This window comes from Aedes albopictus, chromosome 2 (assembly GCF_035046485.1).
Source record: "Aedes albopictus strain Foshan chromosome 2, AalbF5, whole genome shotgun sequence".
Lineage (NCBI taxonomy): Eukaryota > Metazoa > Arthropoda > Insecta > Diptera > Culicidae > Aedes > Aedes albopictus.
Genome location: NC_085137.1, coordinates 384,962,260 through 384,986,330, shown reverse-complemented (window position 1 = coordinate 384,986,330; position 24,071 = coordinate 384,962,260). Strand labels below are relative to the sequence as shown.

The window sequence follows — 24,071 nt, the reverse complement described above, 5'->3', positions numbered from 1 at the left end:
TAGTACTATTTTTAAAATAAAATTTGATTGAATGTGACGGAAAGCAATTGAAAGAAAATTATATCCTTAAAAAACGGCCTCTGGCGCGTGGACGATTTCGACATCCATATGTTTAACGTTATATTTCCAACGGTATGTGAATGAAATCAGTCTATGTCTATGCCATTATCAGATTAGTGGCTCTACTATACTATCCAATAGATACATGCAAGGTTAATCGGTTCGAAGTAGGGGAACGATGGCTTTGAAAACTGTCGCATTTTTTTATGGGTCATACTGTACAATAAACTTTTCAGGTCCAAAATGATTATGATCACGGAATTGGGCCATAGAAAAAAGTGTGCACTTGGGAAATATCCTGAAATTTTGAAGTCAATCAGGAATTTCTGTGAAATGGAGTTTTATTTGATGATAGAGTGTGGAACCATTTGGACAGGGGGTCCTATTTTGGGCACTTTTTGCTACAGCTCAGTCAGTTTTATACCCAATTGACTTGAGTTTTCGTCAGAGCCGTAGCGTGGTCACATGGCGCCCTTGGCAAGCATCCAGATTGGCGCCCCACGACAACTATTTAATTTTCAAAAAAAAATGTGGTTATTCATTTTTTTCTCAAAGTTTCTTTAGTTGGATTTTTGTTTTTCGAAGAAACTAATTCCCTCGTTTTTTTTTAAATTTATTTTCTGTATTTTTTGCTTGATAGAGTTTCAGAAGTTTTCAGGGATCCTCTAAAGGTTTTTTTGACAAATTTTCGATGATTTATTCAATTAGTTTTAACAGAATTTTCAATTAATTTTACGAAAGTTTTCTTCTGAAGTTCAATCAAAACATTTATTAGAAAATCTTTAACCATTTTTTCAGTAAACGTTAGATGAATCATGGACATGGAGAAACAACAGGAGGAAACCCTGAAGAGATCTATGAATTTTTGTTGAAATCTCTGGAAAAAAATATGCTAGAATCTCTGTAGTAATTCCTGCAAGAAGATCCAGAGGTATACCTGATGAAAGAATATTTCAGCAGGAATTTCCAATGAAATTCATGGAAAAATTCGTCCAAGAATTTCTGGAGCAGTTCCTGAAGAAATGCCTGAAGGATTGTCTGTAAAAATGTGGAAAACCATTAGAAGAATTTCTGAAAGGAGAAGTTTTGAAGGAGTCGTAAAGAATCCTTCAAAGGATTTTTTAAAACAAATCCGTAGAAGGTTTTATGAAGAAATCCCTGAAGGAATCCAATGGCAGATTTAATAACGGAACACCTGAAAAAATGTCTTAAATTGTTCCAAATTAATGATTTTTTGGAAGAGTTTAAAAGATTTCTAGGGGAATTCTAGCAGAAATTTATGGAGTAATTTCTAATGAACAAGAACCAATTTTGGAAGGGATCTATGGAAAATTTTCTAAGCGACATGGTTGATTTCTTCTTTCTCAAGATATCTGTAGAAGACTCACTAAAAGAAACTGATCGAATTTCTAAAATAATCTATGGATAATTTTCTTCACAAAAAACTTGAAGAATTTCTGAAGGAATTATCAGAGACATTTATGAAGGAATCGATGGAGAGATTTCTAAAGGTATCTCTGCATGAGTTTCTATAAGAATCAATGGCAGATCCTTAATCGTAATCCATAACCTTCAAAGATATTCTTTCAGGAATATCTATAAGAATCCCTGAAGAAAACATCGGAAAATTTCTTTAAAAATTCATTGAAGGTTTTCCAGCAGAAACCCAGGAAAAAGTTAGTGAAATAAGTTTTGAGAAAAAGAAGTATTAACCCCTAGAAGAATTTTGAAAGGAATCTGTGTTGGAATTTTTGAAGGTATCCCTGAAGAAAATTATCTCTAAAAAACTTTTTTTTTAAATATCTGCAGAAGTTTCTTATATTTCTTGTTTAAGATATTCTAGTAAAGTCTTTATGGAAAAAGATCCGCAGTAAACTTTTGAATAAGATCCAAATATATTCTAAGACGTTTTTCATCCTCTCCTCGTCTGATTCTGCCAACATTGATTAACTAATTAATTAACCATTAATTCCGCGAGTGATATTGAATAAGAAAAGTGTAGTTTTTCTTTTGATGGTGCACAAAGCAGAACAGGTGTCCGTAAAATTCAATTCGGCTGGGGATTCTTCCCCAGTGCCGTCTAAGTGTCGTTCTTCCGGTGCGCCGAACCGGATCCCAGTGGGAGTAGATCGAATGTGGTCGCGGCGAGCTGGACGTTTTGTGAGGTGGTGAAACTTTTGTCGTGCAAGTTCGCTGAGCGCTCGGACGCCATGAAAGAAAAAATGAAGAAGGCAAGGGAAAAAAGTGAAGTGCTGTATACGATTCCTTTGAGAAATTGTCTGCCACACGCAAATCCGCAAGTTTCGCAATCTAAAACGATGTACTTAGTTGTATTTCGTTGTTGTGGCATTTTGTACAATACCGCCGGCTTCGCTTTGAAGGCTTCGTAAAATGTGTAGTATAAAGTATTGGACTACCAGCTGTATTTTCGTGAGATTCGGATGGGTTTTGAGTTAATTGTGAAAACACGTGTTCCACCAAGGAAATTTTGAGAATAAATGCAGAAACACCGTGTTATTCGACCAGAAATGAAACACACACAAATGAAATCAATCCCCAAGATTTAGCAACTGGACATCACTGAAGCAGAAAAACCACCTACCCACCCCCAAGAGGATCCAACGATGAATTATTCAAATTTGGTGAGAATATTCCATGATACTTGTATTACTTTTTTATTTTCATTATTATATACAACAACATAATTTCTAATATATCGGAGCGTTTGGTACGGTATGTCCACGCATCCTTCCTCCCCTGTCGATTCATGAAGTGATTCGAAGTTAGAGAAAGATACAATGACCTCGAAACATTTCAAAGAATCATCTTTGCGGTAAACGCTACGCAGTAGGCCTGGCCGCTTTGAAGCTTGTGTCATATCTCTGATATGCTGCAAGCATCAATACTGACAAGAAAAATAAACGGGCGTAATCTAACCCGATTATTTTCCAGGATGCTTTCTTGTACTGGCTGCGTATGTGTTAGATTAGATTAGATTAGAATAAGATCCAAATATATTCTAAGATTACTTCCTTATAGCCTTCCTGGAATTTTTCAAAGAAATCCCTAGAAGAGTTTTTGAAAAATCTTATGAAAGAAACCTAACAAGAAATTCCGAAGAAAGACTTGGTGAAATTTTTTGAGGGCTTCAATAATATCTAATTTGTTTTGGAGAGATAAAAATAAAAGCTCACTAATAGTTTTTTGAGTGAATACGACTTGATAGGTTGCGCTACTTTTACAAGAGTTTAATCCCTAATAAACATAAAGTTTTTTCCAACAATTGTATGAACAGAAATTATTTAAAATATTTTTGTCAACACTGGGCATTTTACCTCAGAAGTAACCTGAAGAGAATGTTTAGGAATTATCAGAAAGAACTTTCACTAGAGTTTCGGAAGCATTGATTTTGCTTTGTTCATTGAAAAAAAAAGCGAAATAGTTTCTCGAAATAAAATAGTAAATAAATTTCCAGGTAACATTGTGGTAAATATTCAAAATAATCTAGAAAAATCTGATTTTTTGAGAAATCGGAAAAACGTAAAAACACATGATCATTGATCAACCTTAGATACTTTGAATAGTGAAATCTTGATAATATTCATCCTGTTTGCCTTTTGCCTTATGCCTTTTCGGCGCCCCTCTGAGCCTGGCGCCCTTGGCGGGGGCCAACCGCACGCTACGGTTCTGGTTTTCGTACACAATTTGATACTATTTGTAGCACACTGTGTACAACAAATTCATTCAATTGCTATAAAATTGACTGAGTTTTATCAGAAGGTGCCCAATATAGGATTCCAATGTCCATACGTATTGGCTCTCTGGAATCTCTACCGAATATTCCGTAAAAGAATTCCGGAAAACTACTCAGAGTTATTTGTTAATGGGATTAACTATAATGGTGAAATCAAAATTCTTGTGGATATCAAGCGGCATTTCGGCTGTTTTAGCACGTATGAAGTTGATCAGCCTTGATAGCTGTGTAGTGTCAGTAGCGGATATCTCAACTCAGACCTATCCTGCCGTAATTCTGCAAAGTGACGTAAGCGCCATTCAAAATGTCGATATTTTTTGGTATATTATAAATAATATCTTGTGTAAAAATAACACTGTGGTATGCCTGCTATATTAGAATGCAAGATCTAGTCGTAATCTAACATCTATGGAAAGAAACTTAGAGGATGAACTAGAGTTTTATGCATATTAACCAAAAAATGGGCCAAAACCATCCATGTCGCTTACGTCACTTTGCAGAATTACGGCAGTATCAGTTTGACCTCTTTTCTTCTGAAATGCTTAGAACACATTGTAGATCATCACATCCATGATGTTCATCTGGCCAACGTGCCTCTCCATGTGAACCAACATGCCTACCAATCTGATAAGTCCACGGTAATTTTTGTACACAAGGTTGTTTACGATATCGAGAAAGCATTCGCTCAAGCAATCTCGTTTGGGTGTTTTCTTAGATATCGAGGGTGCCTTTGACAACGTGCCTTCCGATGCCATATTGGAAGCCGCACGGAGTCATGGTATAGTCGAGTCTCTTACTAAACGAATTCTTATTAAACGGACTCCTATTAAACAAACTCCTACTAGACAGGGGTGAGCGTTATAGGAGACTAAGAGCTTATGGGCGGTGTGGCCTATTATCTCGGGTGTGTTAAGAGTTAGCGCAATACTTTCTTCGGCAAAGTTTTAGGGCTTGATAAGATCTACCATTTAGAACTTTGGTTCCTATGATTTGTTGGCAACTTGGCCGCTAGAGGGACCATCAACAGTTTGATGCTAAATTGCACTACAGGAACCATATCAGGTTGTCAAGCAAACGTTACGATATGCGACAGCTCAAGACCCTGATAGTTTGGAAGGATAGTGTCTTCGGAAAAGTTGTTGGGTATGCCAATAACTTACTGACGTTGAGTTGCGAAGTTCGAAATTTCTCCACTGGGCGGCGCTAGTGAGCAAGTAAATTTTCAAAACCTCATATCTCAGGCGGTGCTAGTGAACATGCAAATTTTAGAAATCTCATGGATCAGAATCCTGATAACTTAGAAAGATGGCGTCTTCGGCAAAGTTGATCAGTATGACAGAAACTTACATAAAAATAAACACTTGTTTCGCAATTCTGCCACTAGGCGGCGTTTATCGGGGTTTGTCGTCTTTTTTCGACTTTTTTGGGGGTTTTCGGCTTAGCAAAACTAGTGTCGCTCCCCCCGATAACATAGAAATATGAAAAAACGGTAAACGCCGCCTAGTGGCAGAATTGCGAAACAAGTGTTTATTTTTATGTAAGTTTATGTCATACTGATCAACTTTGCCGAAGACACCAATTTCCTAAGTTATCAGGATTCTGAGCTATGAGATTTCTAAAATTTGCATACTCACTAGCGCCGCCTAGTGGCAGAATTGCGAAACAAGCGTTTATTTTTATGTAAGTTTATGTCATACTGATCAACTTTGCCGAAGACACCAACTTTCTAAGTTATCTGGATTCTGATCTATAAGATTTCTAAAATTTGCATGTTCACTAGCGCCGTCTAGTGGCAGAATTGCGAAACAAGTGTTTATTTTTATGTAAGTTTATGTCATACTGATCAACTTTGCCAAAGACACCAACTTTCTAAGTTATCGGGATTCTGAGATATGAGGTTTTGAAAATTTACTTGCTCACTAGCGCCGCCCAGTGGAGGAATTTCGAACTTCGCAACTCAACGTCAGTAAGTTATTGGCGTACCCAACAACTTTTCCGAAGACACTATCCTCCTTCCAAATTTTCAGGGTCTTGAGCTGTCGCATATCGTAACGTTTGCTTGACAACCTGATATGGTTCCTGTAGTGCAATTTAGCATCAAACTGTTGATGGTCCCTCTAGCGGCCAAGTTGCCAACAAATCATATGAACCAAAGTTCTAAATGGTAGATCTTATCAAGCCCTAAAACTTTGCCGAAGAAAGTATTGCGCTAACTCTTAACACACCCGAGATAATAGGCCATACACCCCCAAAAGGCCGAAATCCCATAAGCTCTTAGTCTCCTTTTAAGCGAATTCCTATTGCGCCCCCCGACCAGTGATCTTATAAGAGTCTCGACTGTACCTATCTCCAATGATTTGCAATGGGATTCATGAAATGCTCAATAACCGATATCTCTTCTCGACATTGCGTCTAGCAGGTATTAGGAAATTGGATTGTGGATGTCCCCAAGCGGGAGTCTTGTAGTAACCTTCTTCTTCTTCTTCTTTTTGGCTCTACGTCCCCACTGGGACTTGGCCTGCCTCTCTCTTCAACTTAGTGTTCTTTGAGCACTTCCACAGTTATTAATTGAAGGGCTTCCTTTGCCTGCCATTGCATGAATTTGTATATTGTGAGGCAAGTACAATGATACGCTATGCCCAGGGAGTCGAGAAAATTTTCCTGACCGGAACGGGAATCGAACTCGCCGTCTCCGGATTGGCGACCCATAGCCTTAACCACTAGGCTAACTGGAGAAGAGTCTTGTAACCGCTTTTGTGGAATCTCGTAGCAGATACGCTATTGAGGCAACTCAATAATAGCGGTTTTGCTACTTATGGTTTTGCCGACGACTACCTAACATTGTTAATCGGTACGTGCATCAGCACCCTTTTCGACCTGATGCAAAGCGCCTTTCAAGTAGTTGAGGGTTGGTGTCGCCAATATGGCCTTTCGATAAATCCGAGTAAAACATCTATTGGGGTCTTGCACCATTTGGGCAGGTGTACCTATTTTGGGCACTTGCCGCTATAACTAAGTCAATTTCAAACCGATTGATTTGAATTTTTGTATAGAGTTAGGTACGCATAGTATCTAACTCTGTACAAAATTTCAAATCAACCGATTGGAAATTGACTTAGTTATAGAGGCAAGTGCCCAAAATAGGTACACCTGCCCAAATGGTACAAGACCCTATTCTTTTTACGGAAAGGCGAAACCGTAATGGCGTTCGACCTTTGCGTCTCTTTGATTCTGAAATCGATGTGACTGAACATGTAAACTACGTTGGAGTTATTCTTGATTCCAAGCTTTCCTGGACACCTCACATTGAGTTCAGAATCAAGAAAGCTTGTATGGCCTTCGGGCAATGCCGGCGAACCTTTGGTACAACTTGGGGTCAAAAACCCAAGTATATCAAATGGATTTACACAACTGCGGTTCGGTAAATTTTGGAATATGGATGTCTTGTGTGGTGGCAAAAGGGCAAAATGAGAACGATCCAATCAAAGTTACGCCATTTCCAAAGGAGGTGTATAATGGCGACGTCTAGAGCGTTCTCTTCAACTCCCACGGCAGCGCTCGAAGTTCTCTTTGACGTTGCCCCACTACACATTCATCTCAAACAAGAAGCACTTTCTTGCACTTACCGTCTACGGGTACTCGGTCTACTAGAGGAAACTTATGTGAACCGCACATCAACGCACACCTCGTTGTTTCCACTTTTGGTGAATGGGGGACGTTCGATGTAGTACTAGATTTGTAGTACTGAGCTGAATTTTTGTATGGTGAGAAGGTCAATTCTCCGTTTTTGCAATGAAATGGTGCAAAAACCATGGGTATTATGATTTCTTGCCTAATTTGATACTGTTTGAGCCATACTTTGGATAACTATGTTGTTTATTTTGCAAGAAATGAAGAAAACAACAACACTGTTGCCTAAAGTTTTGCTCAAACAGTATCAAATTAGGCAAGAAATCATAATACCCACGCTTTTTGCACCATTTCATTGCAGAAACGGAGAATTGACCTTCTCACCATACTAAAATTCAGCTCATTACTACAAATCTAGTACTTCACCGATCTGTCCTATTGCGACAAAATTATCTTTGCTCCAAGTGATCTTACAATTGCCTGTAATTTCCCATATAGGACATTTTCCACGAAATTCCCTTCCCGGGAAGAGTGGGCATCTACATATCTACTTCAGGCTCTAGTTTAATTTAAAAACATTTCACTTAATACTTCACTTTTGCAAAAGAAAAATAAAAAATGAATAACTCTTTTAAGAAAAACTAGAAAGGACGAGCAAATTCCTTTTAATTCTACTACTGTGCTTATCTTCGGACAGATAGGCCTATTTCGTCTGTGACTTACAGACTTCTTCAGTGTCAAGTGCTCGACTGAAGAAAACCTCGCATTCGTTGTGGTATTTATACTAGGAGTGCATGTGTAGGTACGTGTGTGGGTTAAAAGTGTAGGTATAAAAATATAGGTACAAAATTGTAGGTACAGATTTGTAAAAAATTGGGTGTATCTACCTGTTAGGAAACAGGGTGTCAATAAGATACCTAAAGCTAGGAAAATTCCTACCGATTTGGTAGGTAGTCAATTGGTGTTTGTTGTGTTATTTTTTTTTTTTTTTTTTTTTTTTTTTTTTTTTTTTTTTCTTTTTTTTTTTTTTTTTTTTTTTCCTGCCGATTTGGTAGGTAGTCAATTTGTGTTTTGTGTATTGTGTAATGTTTTGTGTGTGTTAGGTAAAAATTTAAACAGCCACGTGTACCCATTGCCCTGATCCTTGTTAAGTAGTTTTTTATTGTTTTGTTTGTAAATTTCTAAACTTTCTGCAACATCAAGTTTCCATGGGTTTGTAATGTGTCGTAAGAGTTTAATATTTGAAGTATTCAAAAAATGTCCTTCATTGAAAATATGTTCAGCAACTTTAGATTTAAAATGATGAATGAGTCCCTTGTCTGTGTCTTTGTGTGCTTTTGATACTTCCGTTATGTGTTCTTTGAATCGTGTGTTGAGTGTGCGTTTTGTTTGTCCTATGTATATTTTGTCACAGTGATTACATGTAACTTTGTAAACACCAGATTTTGTTAAGTTGTCCAACGGGTCTTTCGTAGATCCTAAGAGAGTTTGAAGTTGGTTAGCTTTGCTTGTGAAAACTAATTCAAAACCAAACTTTCTGAGAATTGGTCGGAGTTTTTTGGTGTCACTGTTGTAGTTCACAGTTATCCGTTTAAGTGTAGGTTCTGTCCGTGTCAGTGTAGTCAAAGAACGTCTGTATTGTTGTTGTGTCTTTTTGTTGATGATCTGTTGTATTGTTTGTTTTGTGTAACCGTTCAACTGTGCTGTTTCGAAAATGTAATTAAGTTCTTTCGTTTTTCCTGTTTCACTAAGTGGAAGTGTCTGCATTCGGTGTATCATGTGATTGAAGGATGCAATTTTGTGTTGATGTGAGTGATTTGATGAATTTGGAATAGTGCGTTGAGTGTGTGTCGGTTTTCTGTAAATTTCGAAGGAAAGTGTTGATTCTTGTTTTACGATGAGTATGTCCAAAAATGGTAGTTGGTTGTTCTGTTCAATTTCACAAGTGAATTCGATGTTTTTGTGTGCATTATTGATATTGTTCAAGATTTCAGGTAAAAGATGTTTCTTAACAATGCTAAACACGTCGTCAACGTATCTCCACCAGACTTCAGGAAGCTGTTTGTTGTTTTCTAAGCGTTTTTCCAAATTTGCCATAAAAATTTCACTTAAAAATGGAGAAAGTGGATTGCCCATGGGGGCACCATTAAGTTGTTTGTAGGTTTCATTTCTGAACGAAAAATAATTTTCTTCCATACAAAGTTTGGTTAATTTGATGTATGTACGAACTTTCTTAATCCAATCTGAATCTGAATCTTCATATTGGTTCAGAAGCCAATCTTCTAGTAGGGTTATGGCCTCTTTAACTGGAATGCTTGGAAATAGTGATTTAACGTCGAATGAAACTAAAATTTCATCGTCGTTAACGGATAAATTCTGTACTAGTTCTGTGAATTGTTCGGAATTCTTGACAGATCTACTGTGAAATTTTTTAGGCATGTTTTGGAATTCTTGTACTAAATATTTGGCAATTTTGTGTGTAGGTGAACCAATGGCTGAAACAATCTCACGCATTTCATTTCCAGGTTTATGAACTTTGGGAAGTCCTTTTATTCTTGGCAATGAAGGGTTAGATTCTTTCAGGCTTTTAATGACGCTTCCTAAAACTGGTGTAGACTCTTTGAGAGTTTTGTCAACACGTCTTACTAATCCTGGAAGAGGATCAGTACGTTGTTTTCGGTAAGGTCCATTCTGAATCTTGTTATTCATTATTTCATCATAGTCCTCTTTGTTCATGATTACTGTTTTGTTTCCTTTGTCAGCTTTCAGATAGAAAACTGGTTTCTGGTTAAGTTCTTTGATTATTCGTTGTTCTTTCAGGTGTTCTTTGTTCAATTTGTTTTGTTGTGTGTTTTGAATAGTGTTAGCTGTTTGTGTTCTGATTTCTTGAATCTGTGGTGTCTGTAAATTGTTCGTGTTGATAGCTGTTTCAATGTCGATTATGGTTTGTGTTGAATCTGGTTTAGAGTGTACTGCGTAGTTAAGACCTTTGTTGAGAAGGGTCAACTGTTCTTCCGTAAACTGTTCGGAAGAGCGATTGACCACTAACCCAGTTAGTTCTTGTGTTGTGTTTTGTGGTTGTGTAGAAGAACATGTAAACTTCGGATTTTGCATCTTTAATGCTTTAAGTTTTTTATCTAGTAATTTCCTTTTTCTTTCTGATTCACAAGATTCTGCAACTTTTACTTTTGTTAGAAAATTAGGGAAAGATTCAGGATAATCTTTCGCTAACTTTAAATGGAGAGAATAACATTCCAAAGTTTTCATGTTGATCTTGCTGTGTAGTTTTTTGATGCTTTCTTTGATGAGTGTTTGTTCAAGTGTCTTTACTATTTTGGGGTTTGTGGCTGTTTTAACTTTTACCTTGTGACTTACGGGAGTAAGCCTGTACTTTATACACTTCTTGAGAAACGCGATATCCTTGTGTAATCCTGCGATGGTCTTCTTCAACTCGATGAACTTATTCGGCTCTGACTTTGGCTTGGTTGCCATCTTCACTTTACTATTACTTTAGAGCTTTTAGTAGAACTTGTTACTTCAGGCTCTAGTTTAATTTAAAAACATTTCACTTAATACTTCACTTTTGCAAAAGAAAAATAAAAAATGAATAACTCTTTTAAGAAAAACTAGAAAGGACGAGCAAATTCCTTTTAATTCTACTACTGTGCTTATCTTCGGACAGATAGGCCTATTTCGTCTGTGACTTACAGACTTCTTCAGTGTCAAGTGCTCGACTGAAGAAAACCTCGCATTCGTTGTGGTATTTATACTAGGAGTGCATGTGTAGGTACGTGTGTGGGTTAAAAGTGTAGGTATAAAAATATAGGTACAAAATTGTAGGTACAGATTTGTAAAAAATTGGGTGTATCTACCTGTTAGGAAACAGGGTGTCAATAAGATACCTAAAGCTAGGAAAATTCCTACCGATTTGGTAGGTAGTCAATTGGTGTTTGTTGTGTTATTTTTTTTTTTTTTTTTTTTTTTTTTTTTTTTTTTTTTTTTTTTTCTTTTTTTTTTTTTTTTTTTTCCTGCCGATTTGGTAGGTAGTCAATTTGTGTTTTGTGTATTGTGTAATGTTTTGTGTGTGTTAGGTAAAAATTTAAACAGCCACGTGTACCCATTGCCCTGATCCTTGTTAAGTAGTTTTTTATTGTTTTGTTTGTAAATTTCTAAACTTTCTGCAACATCAAGTTTCCATGGGTTTGTAATGTGTCGTAAGAGTTTAATATTTGAAGTATTCAAAAAATGTCCTTCATTGAAAATATGTTCAGCAACTTTAGATTTAAAATGATGAATGAGTCCCTTGTCTGTGTCTTTGTGTGCTTTTGATACTTCCGTTATGTGTTCTTTGAATCGTGTGTTGAGTGTGCGTTTTGTTTGTCCTATGTATATTTTGTCACAGTGATTACATGTAACTTTGTAAACACCAGATTTTGTTAAGTTGTCCAACGGGTCTTTCGTAGATCCTAAGAGAGTTTGAAGTTGGTTAGCTTTGCTTGTGAAAACTAATTCAAAACCAAACTTTCTGAGAATTGGTCGGAGTTTTTTGGTGTCACTGTTGTAGTTCACAGTTATCCGTTTAAGTGTAGGTTCTGTCCGTGTCAGTGTAGTCAAAGAACGTCTGTATTGTTGTTGTGTCTTTTTGTTGATGATCTGTTGTATTGTTTGTTTTGTGTAACCGTTCAACTGTGCTGTTTCGAAAATGTAATTAAGTTCTTTCGTTTTTCCTGTTTCACTAAGTGGAAGTGTCTGCATTCGGTGTATCATGTGATTGAAGGATGCAATTTTGTGTTGATGTGAGTGATTTGATGAATTTGGAATAGTGCGTTGAGTGTGTGTCGGTTTTCTGTAAATTTCGAAGGAAAGTGTTGATTCTTGTTTTACGATGAGTATGTCCAAAAATGGTAGTTGGTTGTTCTGTTCAATTTCACAAGTGAATTCGATGTTTTTGTGTGCATTATTGATATTGTTCAAGATTTCAGGTAAAAGATGTTTCTTAACAATGCTAAACACGTCGTCAACGTATCTCCACCAGACTTCAGGAAGCTGTTTGTTGTTTTCTAAGCGTTTTTCCAAATTTGCCATAAAAATTTCACTTAAAAATGGAGAAAGTGGATTGCCCATGGGGGCACCATTAAGTTGTTTGTAGGTTTCATTTCTGAACGAAAAATAATTTTCTTCCATACAAAGTTTGGTTAATTTGATGTATGTACGAACTTTCTTAATCCAATCTGAATCTGAATCTTCATATTGGTTCAGAAGCCAATCTTCTAGTAGGGTTATGGCCTCTTTAACTGGAATGCTTGGAAATAGTGATTTAACGTCGAATGAAACTAAAATTTCATCGTCGTTAACGGATAAATTCTGTACTAGTTCTGTGAATTGTTCGGAATTCTTGACAGATCTACTGTGAAATTTTTTAGGCATGTTTTGGAATTCTTGTACTAAATATTTGGCAATTTTGTGTGTAGGTGAACCAATGGCTGAAACAATCTCACGCATTTCATTTCCAGGTTTATGAACTTTGGGAAGTCCTTTTATTCTTGGCAATGAAGGGTTAGATTCTTTCAGGCTTTTAATGACGCTTCCTAAAACTGGTGTAGACTCTTTGAGAGTTTTGTCAACACGTCTTACTAATCCTGGAAGAGGATCAGTACGTTGTTTTCGGTAAGGTCCATTCTGAATCTTGTTATTCATTATTTCATCATAGTCCTCTTTGTTCATGATTACTGTTTTGTTTCCTTTGTCAGCTTTCAGATAGAAAACTGGTTTCTGGTTAAGTTCTTTGATTATTCGTTGTTCTTTCAGGTGTTCTTTGTTCAATTTGTTTTGTTGTGTGTTTTGAATAGTGTTAGCTGTTTGTGTTCTGATTTCTTGAATCTGTGGTGTCTGTAAATTGTTCGTGTTGATAGCTGTTTCAATGTCGATTATGGTTTGTGTTGAATCTGGTTTAGAGTGTACTGCGTAGTTAAGACCTTTGTTGAGAAGGGTCAACTGTTCTTCCGTAAACTGTTCGGAAGAGCGATTGACCACTAACCCAGTTAGTTCTTGTGTTGTGTTTTGTGGTTGTGTAGAAGAACATGTAAACTTCGGATTTTGCATCTTTAATGCTTTAAGTTTTTTATCTAGTAATTTCCTTTTTCTTTCTGATTCACAAGATTCTGCAACTTTTACTTTTGTTAGAAAATTAGGGAAAGATTCAGGATAATCTTTCGCTAACTTTAAATGGAGAGAATAACATTCCAAAGTTTTCATGTTGATCTTGCTGTGTAGTTTTTTGATGCTTTCTTTGATGAGTGTTTGTTCAAGTGTCTTTACTATTTTGGGGTTTGTGGCTGTTTTAACTTTTACCTTGTGACTTACGGGAGTAAGCCTGTACTTTATACACTTCTTGAGAAACGCGATATCCTTGTGTAATCCTGCGATGGTCTTCTTCAACTCGATGAACTTATTCGGCTCTGACTTTGGCTTGGTTGCCATCTTCACTTTACTATTACTTTAGAGCTTTTAGTAGAACTTGTTACTTCAGGCTCTAGTTTAATTTAAAAACATTTCACTTAATACTTCACTTTTGCAAAAGAAAAATAAAAAATGAATAACTCTTTTAAGAAAAACTAGAAAGGACGAGCAAATTCCTTTTAATTCTACTACTGTGCTTATCTTCGGACAGATAGGCCTATTTCGTCTGTGACTTACAGACTTCTTCAGTGTCAAGTGCTCGACTGAAGAAAACCTCGCATTCGTTGTGGTATTTATACTAGGAGTGCATGTGTAGGTACGTGTGTGGGTTAAAAGTGTAGGTATAAAAATATAGGTACAAAATTGTAGGTACAGATTTGTAAAAAATTGGGTGTATCTACCTGTTAGGAAACAGGGTGTCAATAAGATACCTAAAGCTAGGAAAATTCCTACCGATTTGGTAGGTAGTCAATTGGTGTTTGTTGTGTTATTTTTTAAATACCACAACGAATGCGAGGTTTTCTTCAGTCGAGCACTTGACACTGAAGAAGTCTGTAAGTCACAGACGAAATAGGCCTATCTGTCCGAAGATAAGCACAGTAGTAGAATTAAAAGGAATTTGCTCGTCCTTTCTAGTTTTTCTTAAAAGAGTTATTCATTTTTTATTTTTCTTTTGCAAAAGTGAAGTATTAAGTGAAATGTTTTTAAATTAAACTAGAGCCTGAAGTAACAAGTTCTACTAAAAGCTCTAAAGTAATAGTAAAGTGAAGATGGCAACCAAGCCAAAGTCAGAGCCGAATAAGTTCATCGAGTTGAAGAAGACCATCGCAGGATTACACAAGGATATCGCGTTTCTCAAGAAGTGTATAAAGTACAGGCTTACTCCCGTAAGTCACAAGGTAAAAGTTAAAACAGCCACAAACCCCAAAATAGTAAAGACACTTGAACAAACACTCATCAAAGAAAGCATCAAAAAACTACACAGCAAGATCAACATGAAAACTTTGGAATGTTATTCTCTCCATTTAAAGTTAGCGAAAGATTATCCTGAATCTTTCCCTAATTTTCTAACAAAAGTAAAAGTTGCAGAATCTTGTGAATCAGAAAGAAAAAGGAAATTACTAGATAAAAAACTTAAAGCATTAAAGATGCAAAATCCGAAGTTTACATGTTCTTCTACACAACCACAAAACACAACACAAGAACTAACTGGGTTAGTGGTCAATCGCTCTTCCGAACAGTTTACGGAAGAACAGTTGACCCTTCTCAACAAAGGTCTTAACTACGCAGTACACTCTAAACCAGATTCAACACAAACCATAATCGACATTGAAACAGCTATCAACACGAACAATTTACAGACACCACAGATTCAAGAAATCAGAACACAAACAGCTAACACTATTCAAAACACACAACAAAACAAATTGAACAAAGAACACCTGAAAGAACAACGAATAATCAAAGAACTTAACCAGAAACCAGTTTTCTATCTGAAAGCTGACAAAGGAAACAAAACAGTAATCATGAACAAAGAGGACTATGATGAAATAATGAATAACAAGATTCAGAATGGACCTTACCGAAAACAACGTACTGATCCTCTTCCAGGATTAGTAAGACGTGTTGACAAAACTCTCAAAGAGTCTACACCAGTTTTAGGAAGCGTCATTAAAAGCCTGAAAGAATCTAACCCTTCATTGCCAAGAATAAAAGGACTTCCCAAAGTTCATAAACCTGGAAATGAAATGCGTGAGATTGTTTCAGCCATTGGTTCACCTACACACAAAATTGCCAAATATTTAGTACAAGAATTCCAAAACATGCCTAAAAAATTTCACAGTAGATCTGTCAAGAATTCCGAACAATTCACAGAACTAGTACAGAATTTATCCGTTAACGACGATGAAATTTTAGTTTCATTCGACGTTAAATCACTATTTCCAAGCATTCCAGTTAAAGAGGCCATAACCCTACTAGAAGATTGGCTTCTGAACCAATATGAAGATTCAGATTCAGATTGGATTAAGAAAGTTCGTACATACATCAAATTAACCAAACTTTGTATGGAAGAAAATTATTTTTCGTTCAGAAATGAAACCTACAAACAACTTAATGGTGCCCCCATGGGCAATCCACTTTCTCCATTTTTAAGTGAAATTTTTATGGCAAATTTGGAAAAACGCTTAGAAAACAACAAACAGCTTCCTGAAGTCTGGTGGAGATACGTTGACGACGTGTTTAGCATTGTTAAGAAACATCTTTTACCTGAAATCTTGAACAATATCAATAATGCACACAAAAACATCGAATTCACTTGTGAAATTGAACAGAACAACCAACTACCATTTTTGGACATACTCATCGTAAAACAAGAATCAACACTTTCCTTCGAAATTTACAGAAAACCGACACACACTCAACGCACTATTCCAAATTCATCAAATCACTCACATCAACACAAAATTGCATCCTTCAATCACATGATACACCGAATGCAGACACTTCCACTTAGTGAAACAGGAAAAACGAAAGAACTTAATTACATTTTCGAAACAGCACAGTTGAACGGTTACACAAAACAAACAATACAACAGATCATCAACAAAAAGACACAACAACAATACAGACGTTCTTTGACTACACTGACACGGACAGAACCTACACTTAAACGGATAACTGTGAACTACAACAGTGACACCAAAAAACTCCGACCAATTCTCAGAAAGTTTGGTTTTGAATTAGTTTTCACAAGCAAAGCTAACCAACTTCAAACTCTCTTAGGATCTACGAAAGACCCGTTGGACAACTTAACAAAATCTGGTGTTTACAAAGTTACATGTAATCACTGTGACAAAATATACATAGGACAAACAAAACGCACACTCAACACACGATTCAAAGAACACATAACGGAAGTATCAAAAGCACACAAAGACACAGACAAGGGACTCATTCATCATTTTAAATCTAAAGTTGCTGAACATATTTTCAATGAAGGACATTTTTTGAATACTTCAAATATTAAACTCTTACGACACATTACAAACCCATGGAAACTTGATGTTGCAGAAAGTTTAGAAATTTACAAACAAAACAATAAAAAACTACTTAACAAGGATCAGGGCAATGGGTACACGTGGCTGTTTAAATTTTTACCTAACACACACAAAACATTACACAATACACAAAACACAAATTGACTACCTACCAAATCGGCAGGAAAAAAAAAAAAAAAAAAAAAAGAAAAAAAAAAAAAAAAAAAAAAAAAAAAAAAAAAAAAAAAAAAAAATAACACAACAAACACCAATTGACTACCTACCAAATCGGTAGGAATTTTCCTAGCTTTAGGTATCTTATTGACACCCTGTTTCCTAACAGGTAGATACACCCAATTTTTTACAAATCTGTACCTACAATTTTGTACCTATATTTTTATACCTACACTTTTAACCCACACACGTACCTACACATGCACTCCTAGTATAAATACCACAACGAATGCGAGGTTTTCTTCAGTCGAGCACTTGACACTGAAGAAGTCTGTAAGTCACAGACGAAATAGGCCTATCTGTCCGAAGATAAGCACAGTAGTAGAATTAAAAGGAATTTGCTCGTCCTTTCTAGTTTTTCTTAAAAGAGTTATTCATTTTTTATTTTTCTTTTGCAAAAGTGAAGTATTAAGTGAAATGTTTTTAAATTAAACTAGAGCCTGAAGTAACAAGTTCTACTAAAAGCTCTAAAGTAATAGTAAAGTAGAAAGAAGTATTTCAGACGGCATCGTATGTTACACTGATGGCTCCCTTCTCGAAGGACGAGCAGGTGCTGGTGTTTATTCTCGTGAGCTATGGTTGCATAATTCTTAGACACTGCACCGTTTTTCAGGTTGAAATCTTTGCTCTTTGTACGGATGCAATCAGCACTTCAGCAGCTACTATTAAAGCATTTGCTTCGGCCAACTCTAGAGGTCGAAGATAGTTATCGCTTGTCGAACTCAAATCGAGGAGCTGAATTCAGCAAACGCTGTTCACCTTGTATGGGTACCTGACCATTCTTCCATCGCTGGAAATGAATTGGCTGATTAGTTTCCTCGCACTGGAGCATTACATGACTTCATTGGTCCTGAGCCAGCTGTTGGTCGCGCCAACTGGAGGGGATTTCCGAAACGTTAAACCACCACAGGAATTTTTGGTTGGTGCTCCTATTTTATCGTGTACCACTCTGGCTCTGATGCGAGCTCCTCCCGGTTGAGGCACGTAACTTTTAGATTTAGTAGTTTCGTTTAGGAAAAAGTTGCATGAATTCAAGTGAACAGCTATAGAAATAAGACCAGTAAATGCACTTCACATAGTTCAGTGTGCCAGTATCTATGGACTTTAAGAAAATAGTTCTTCACTAAAGAAACTTTTGTAATAAACTATCCGAATGTTTATCTTCTCATAGCGACGATGAATCAGCACATTTAACCTTTTTCTACCTATTGCTCTATCAAACCAAACGTCAGTGGCATCAGTCATCAGCAACCGTCCACTGTACTGAAATTGACTTGACCAGGGTATGGTATGGTAGGTGCGCACCGTCCAAATGACGTCACACTCCCCCCCGGTACGCGGACCCGGTCCTCCGGTCCAGCTTACTCAGTCTCGCGCCGAACATCCAACACCGCGAGTTTCACTGTTGGTCGCTCGTAGATCCCACCAACGGTTTGTACGGTGGCCTTACGAGTTTGTCCTCCTCTGCTGGTCACTCCGATGACTCGTCCCTTGGGCCAACAGTTTCTGGGGTGCTCCTGGTCCACGATAACTACTATGTCACCTACCTGAAGAGGTTTCGCCTTCTCGTGCCATTTTGTTCGCCGTGTTATGTCGGGCAGGTAATCCCTGACCCAACGCTTCCAAAATAGATTTGCCAACCATTGGGAGGTTGGGTGACCTCGCCGTAGTGCAGCAGTATCCGCATCAACCAGAGACAAAGGTTTGGAACCGTCGGATGAACCCAACAGGAAGTGGTTGGGGGTTAACGCTGGAGCCGCTTCGTCATCAATTGGCACGTGAGTCAAAGGACGTGCGTTTAGCACGCCTTCTATTTCCGTCAACGCATTGCGCAGCTCTTCATCGGTTGGTCGCCGCGCATGTAGAACTTCCACCAGGTTTCGCTTGACCGATTGGATAAGCCTCTCCCAACTGCCGCCCATGTGGGGTGCGGCCGGTGGGTTGAACTGCCAAGCAGTAGATGAGGTGATAAACTCACGCATCAGCTGGCTCTGGTTGACCGCTTCCATGGTTTCCTGAAGCTCCCGGTTGGCGCCCGCAAAATTGGTACCCCTGTCGCTGTAGAAGCTAACCGGTGTACCTCTACGTGCGGTGAAATTCCTCAATGCCATTATGCAGGAATTTGTTGTCAAAGAGTGCGCTACCTCAATATGAACGGCCCTTACCGTTAAACAAGTCAGTAGAACCCCCCATCTTTTCTCGACCCTTCGACCTACCGTCACCTCAATTGGACCAAAATAATCCACCCCAACGTGTGCGAATGGCCTCGTGTACGCAGACAGCCGGGCCGCAGGAAGATCTGCCATTTCTGGCGGTTGAGGAAGAACGTCCCGGTTTTTACACCATTGGCAGTTTCTACGGATCGCAGCAAGCGCTTGTCTCAGGCGAAAGATGCTGTACTTCTGGCGGACTTCGTTCACTACTATCTCGTAGTTGCGGTGCAAAAACTTTTCGTGGTAATGGACTAATATTAATGATGTTACTGGATGCTTTGGAGGTAGAATAACAGGATTCTTGGCGTCACTGTGCAAATACGCACACACAGTGGTTCTTCCCTTCATCCTCATTACGCCGGATTCGTCAACGAACGGGCTCAACTTGTAAAGTGAGCTCGCTTTTGGAATACGCTTGGTAGTTGATTCTTTTGTCTCCAACGCTGCGACTTCGTCCTGGTACACATCTCGTTGCGCTTGCCGATAATGGTATTCTTCCGCTCCTCGAAGCTCTTCGCTAGATAACGGTCCAGTTCTGAGTGGATGCTGACTACGACGACGTTGAAGGTTCAAGCAGAATCGAAGGACGTATCCAGTCACCGCTAGCAATCGCCGCCAACTCGAAAATCTTCCCACATCTATCGCAGGTTCGGGAACTTTGAAGTGGAGCAATAAGCTGGGTCGCATTTCTTCCTCAGTGGAAAGCAACTTTTGCGGAAGTGTTGGCCAGTCTTCTTCCGCTTGCATCAAGAATTCTGGTGCTTTGAACCACCTACTACTCGCAGACAAGTCGATCCGATCTCGCCATCTAGTCCCATCATCAGCAACGTTAGAACGAGTCGGAACCCATCTCCACTCACGGACGTCTGTCGATTCCTGTATTTCGCTTACCCTTGACCCGACGAAAGCACTGTAACGTTTATGATCAGCTCTTAACCAGCACAGAACGTTTCGGGAGTCAGTCCAGTAGGTACACTTGGAGATATTCACCGTCAGATTTCCTATAACGTTCTTCGCCAATCTACACCCGAAGACTGCAGCCTGCAGTTCTAATCGTGGAATGGAGGTGTACTTCAAGGGTGCTACGCGAGTCTTTGCAGCAATCAGCGAACATTCCACTTGATTCCCTTCTACGAGTCGCAAGAACACTGCCGCTGCCATTGCACTTTCGCTTGCGTCAACGAATACGTGAACTTCCACGGAAGCTGCGCCCAAAGATGAAACAACTTGCCGGTAACACCTAGGAATCCGTAAATTCTCTACCTCGGGTAGCAATTGCAGCCAGTCACGCCACTTCTCGAACAGGTTGTCGGGGATTCGTTCGTCCCAGTCAACGTTAGCACGCCAAACCTCCTGTAGCAAGATTTTCAACAAGACCAGGAAGTGATCGATGAGACCTAGAGGGTCGTATATGGTCATCAGCGTCCGAAGGATCTCCCGTTTAGTAGGGCAACGACTTCCATCAAGCAGCGCCGAATCAAATCTGGTCCAGCATATTTTATATTTGAACACGTCGTCCTTCGTATCCCACCACATTCCGAGGATTTTTTGACTCGCCATCTCCGCAGATATGTTCAGGTCCTTTTCCGTTGACTCTTCTCCATTCATAGTGGAAAGCACCAACGGAGAATTGGAAACCCAATTGCGGATTTCAAATCCACCCTCCATGTGGATGAAACGCACCGACTCCGCCAGTTCAACTGCTTCTTGCTCCGTTTCAACGCTGAAAACCATGTCATCCACGTAGTGTCGTTTTTTGATGACCGCTACCGCTGTTGGATATTCTTCTTCGAATCTTTCGGCGTTCTTGTTCTTCACAAACTGGGCTGTGGCAGGAGAACAGCTCGCCCCGAATGTCATTACCTGCATGACGTAGATGCTTGGATCACCGTGTTCGTCGCGGTCACGCCAAAGAAAACGCTGACATTGCTGGTCCTCAGGATTGATGTCGACCTGATGGAACATCTCACGGATGTCGGCACAAACGCCTATTCGATGCTCACGGAATTGGTACAGGATGCCCACAAGAGACGCTAACTGGTCTGGGCCAGTGAGGAGCACCGAATTCAGTGATATCCCGTATGCTTGGGCGGCAGCGTCCCACACAATCCGGACCTTGCCTGGCTTATTCGGATTGTACACCGGAAAAATAGGCAAGTACCATACCCGCTCGTATTTTGTTGACAGCTCCTCTGACGTTAGCTTGCGGATGTAGTTTTTCGATCTGTATTCCGCAATCTTTTCATGCAGGATGCTCGCTAACTCCGTGTCCTTCTCCATGCGTTTTTCCAAGCATCTCCAACGACGAACTGCAACTGCTTTGTTGTCCGGCAGACGGATTTTGTCGGACCGCCATAACAGGCCTGCTTCGTAACGTTCTCCGTTGAAGTGAGTGCGAGATTCCAGAAGAGCCATAGCGCGTTCATCGTCTGTAGAAAGCCGCCCAACGAGGCTCGGTTGAACTACCAAACTCTCCATGGAGAAGTAATCTTTCACCATCTGATTCAGATGCGTCAGGCCTGGTTCGTTGCAGGAGCAGATGTGGTACGTATGACTGGCTGTACTCGAAGAGTACTGCGATGCCCAGCCACCGTATACAGTCCAGCCAAGATTGGTTTTGACGGCGATTGGCTCACCCATCTTGCCTTCACGACTCCTTCGCACCAGCATTAGGTTGGCATGCTTCAATCCAATCAGTATTCGTGGACGAACGTTACAATACGAGCCCACGGGCAGACCACGCAGGTAACCGTGCCGCTCCGAGAGTTGGTCCATATCTAGTGACTGGTACGGCAGTTGCAGCTCTTCGACAGTCCTCACGTCCTGCAATAACGTCCGCTTTCCATCCTTTCCGCATATTTCGACGTTGATACTCTGTGAGTCGGATTCGTAGCGATGGGTACCTCCCGTCCATTTCAGGCAGAGGGGCAGAACTGTTCCAGAAAGCTTAAGATCCTCCGCAAGCTGCTGATCGATGAGTGTCAACTCTGACCCATCGTCTAAAAAGGCGTAACATCTCACGTGCACTCCGTCGCCATACAGAGTTACCGGCAGGTACCGGAACGATCCTGGACCTGTTGATGATTGGTGCGTATTGACATTGCGTTCTTCGTTCTGCTTTGAAGACCCACATCTGTTGGATGTAACACTGCTCGATGCGCCGGGTACGGCTAAGTCTCTGTGGAGTAATACGTGGTGCTTGAACGTGCAACCGTTCTTTCCACATTCTCCGGAATTGCAGCCACCTTTATGTTGCCGAAGACACTTGCGACAGAAATTGAAGCCGCGAACAGTGGCCCATTTCGCCTCGTACGACAAATCCAGGAATCTCTTGCATTTTGCCAGACACTTGCAATCACTCTTGCAGGCCGGGCAGGGTTTCGATTCTCCGCTCCCTACGACTGCTGACTGCTGAGTTTGGCGGGCTTGCTGATACCTATCCGTGACCGGCACTTCAGCGTGGGTGCTCACGTACTTCTCCTTACGAACTCCTCTCGCGAACTCCTGCGTCTTGTTTCCACGGCACTGCGGTTCGAAGACCACGTTCACATCCTCCGCCAGGTTGTATATCCACCGGCTAAACGTGGACAGCTTCGTTTTCCGCAACTTCCTCTTGTATCGGGCCCAGTCCAGTCTGATTTGCGGTGGCAACTTTTTCCTAAACGAAATTTTAATATGTTGGTCGCGCCAACTGGAGGGGATTTCCGAAACGTTAAACCACCACAGGAATTTTTGGTTGGTGCTCCTATTTTATCGTGTACCACTCTGGCTCTGATGCGAGCTCCTCCCGGTTGAGGCACGTAACTTTTAGATTTAGTAGTTTCGTTTAGGAAAAAGTTGCATGAATTCAAGTGAACAGCTATAGAAATAAGACCAGTAAATGCACTTCACATAGTTCAGTGTGCCAGTATCTATGGACTTTAAGAAAATAGTTCTTCACTAAAGAAACTTTTGTAATAAACTATCCGAATGTTTATCTTCTCATAGCGACGATGAATCAGCACATTTAACCTTTTTCTACCTATTGCTCTATCAAACCAAACGTCAGTGGCATCAGTCATCAGCAACCGTCCACTGTACTGAAATTGACTTGACCAGGGTATGGTATGGTAGGTGCGCACCGTCCAAATGACGTCACACCAGCTATTCCGGTATCGAAGTGTTGGGTAAAGTTTCAGATTGACATCGGGGTTGCCACTCAATACAAACAATGCTGGAATAGTTTGAAGTCATGTCGTCAAACCAAACAGTATAGCACTAAGCCATCTCCAAGGGTGAAGATTCACTGAAGAAGTATCTTACAAATATGTTAAAGCAGAATTGCAGCATTCTGTTCAAAGCATTGGCTGGTCACTGCCGATCCAACTATCACATGGCGAATATTCAGCAAGCTGATTTAAAAGGCATGCTTTTAAATTTTTCATTTGGCCCCTTGGCCTTTCTTGACCCAGCTACGTCATTGTATATAGTCCATATCCGTGAAATCTCTCTACTTTCTTTACATCGCGACTTTTTGCTTCATATACTTGGCGAGAAGCGTTCCTTCTCAGTTGAATGAGGCCAACGGCGTACGATGAATCATGAATATACCAACGCAAACACCACGGAGGTCTTGAGGCCCTGGCTGAAAGCAGTATCAGAAGGTCGCGACAGTTGATTATTATTTGTCCTTTCGCGCTCACA

General features: G+C 39.6%; 2 protein-coding genes across 10 annotated transcripts in view; one reads left to right on the top strand and one right to left on the bottom strand.

Annotated features, from left to right (window-relative positions):
- The window catches only part of LOC109402722 (inositol 1,4,5-trisphosphate receptor), a 198,128-nt gene that overhangs the window by 120,611 nt on the left and 53,446 nt on the right, over nucleotides 1-24,071 (top strand). The window lies entirely within an intron of this gene.
- The window catches only part of LOC134286810 (uncharacterized), a 45,048-nt gene that overhangs the window by 20,619 nt on the left and 358 nt on the right, over nucleotides 1-24,071 (bottom strand). Inside the window, exon 2 of the mRNA XM_062848486.1 lies at nucleotides 18,541-23,046. Coding sequence (XP_062704470.1) covers nucleotides 18,541-23,046 — 4,506 coding nt within the window. The remainder of the gene's footprint in view (nucleotides 1-18,540; nucleotides 23,047-24,071) is intronic.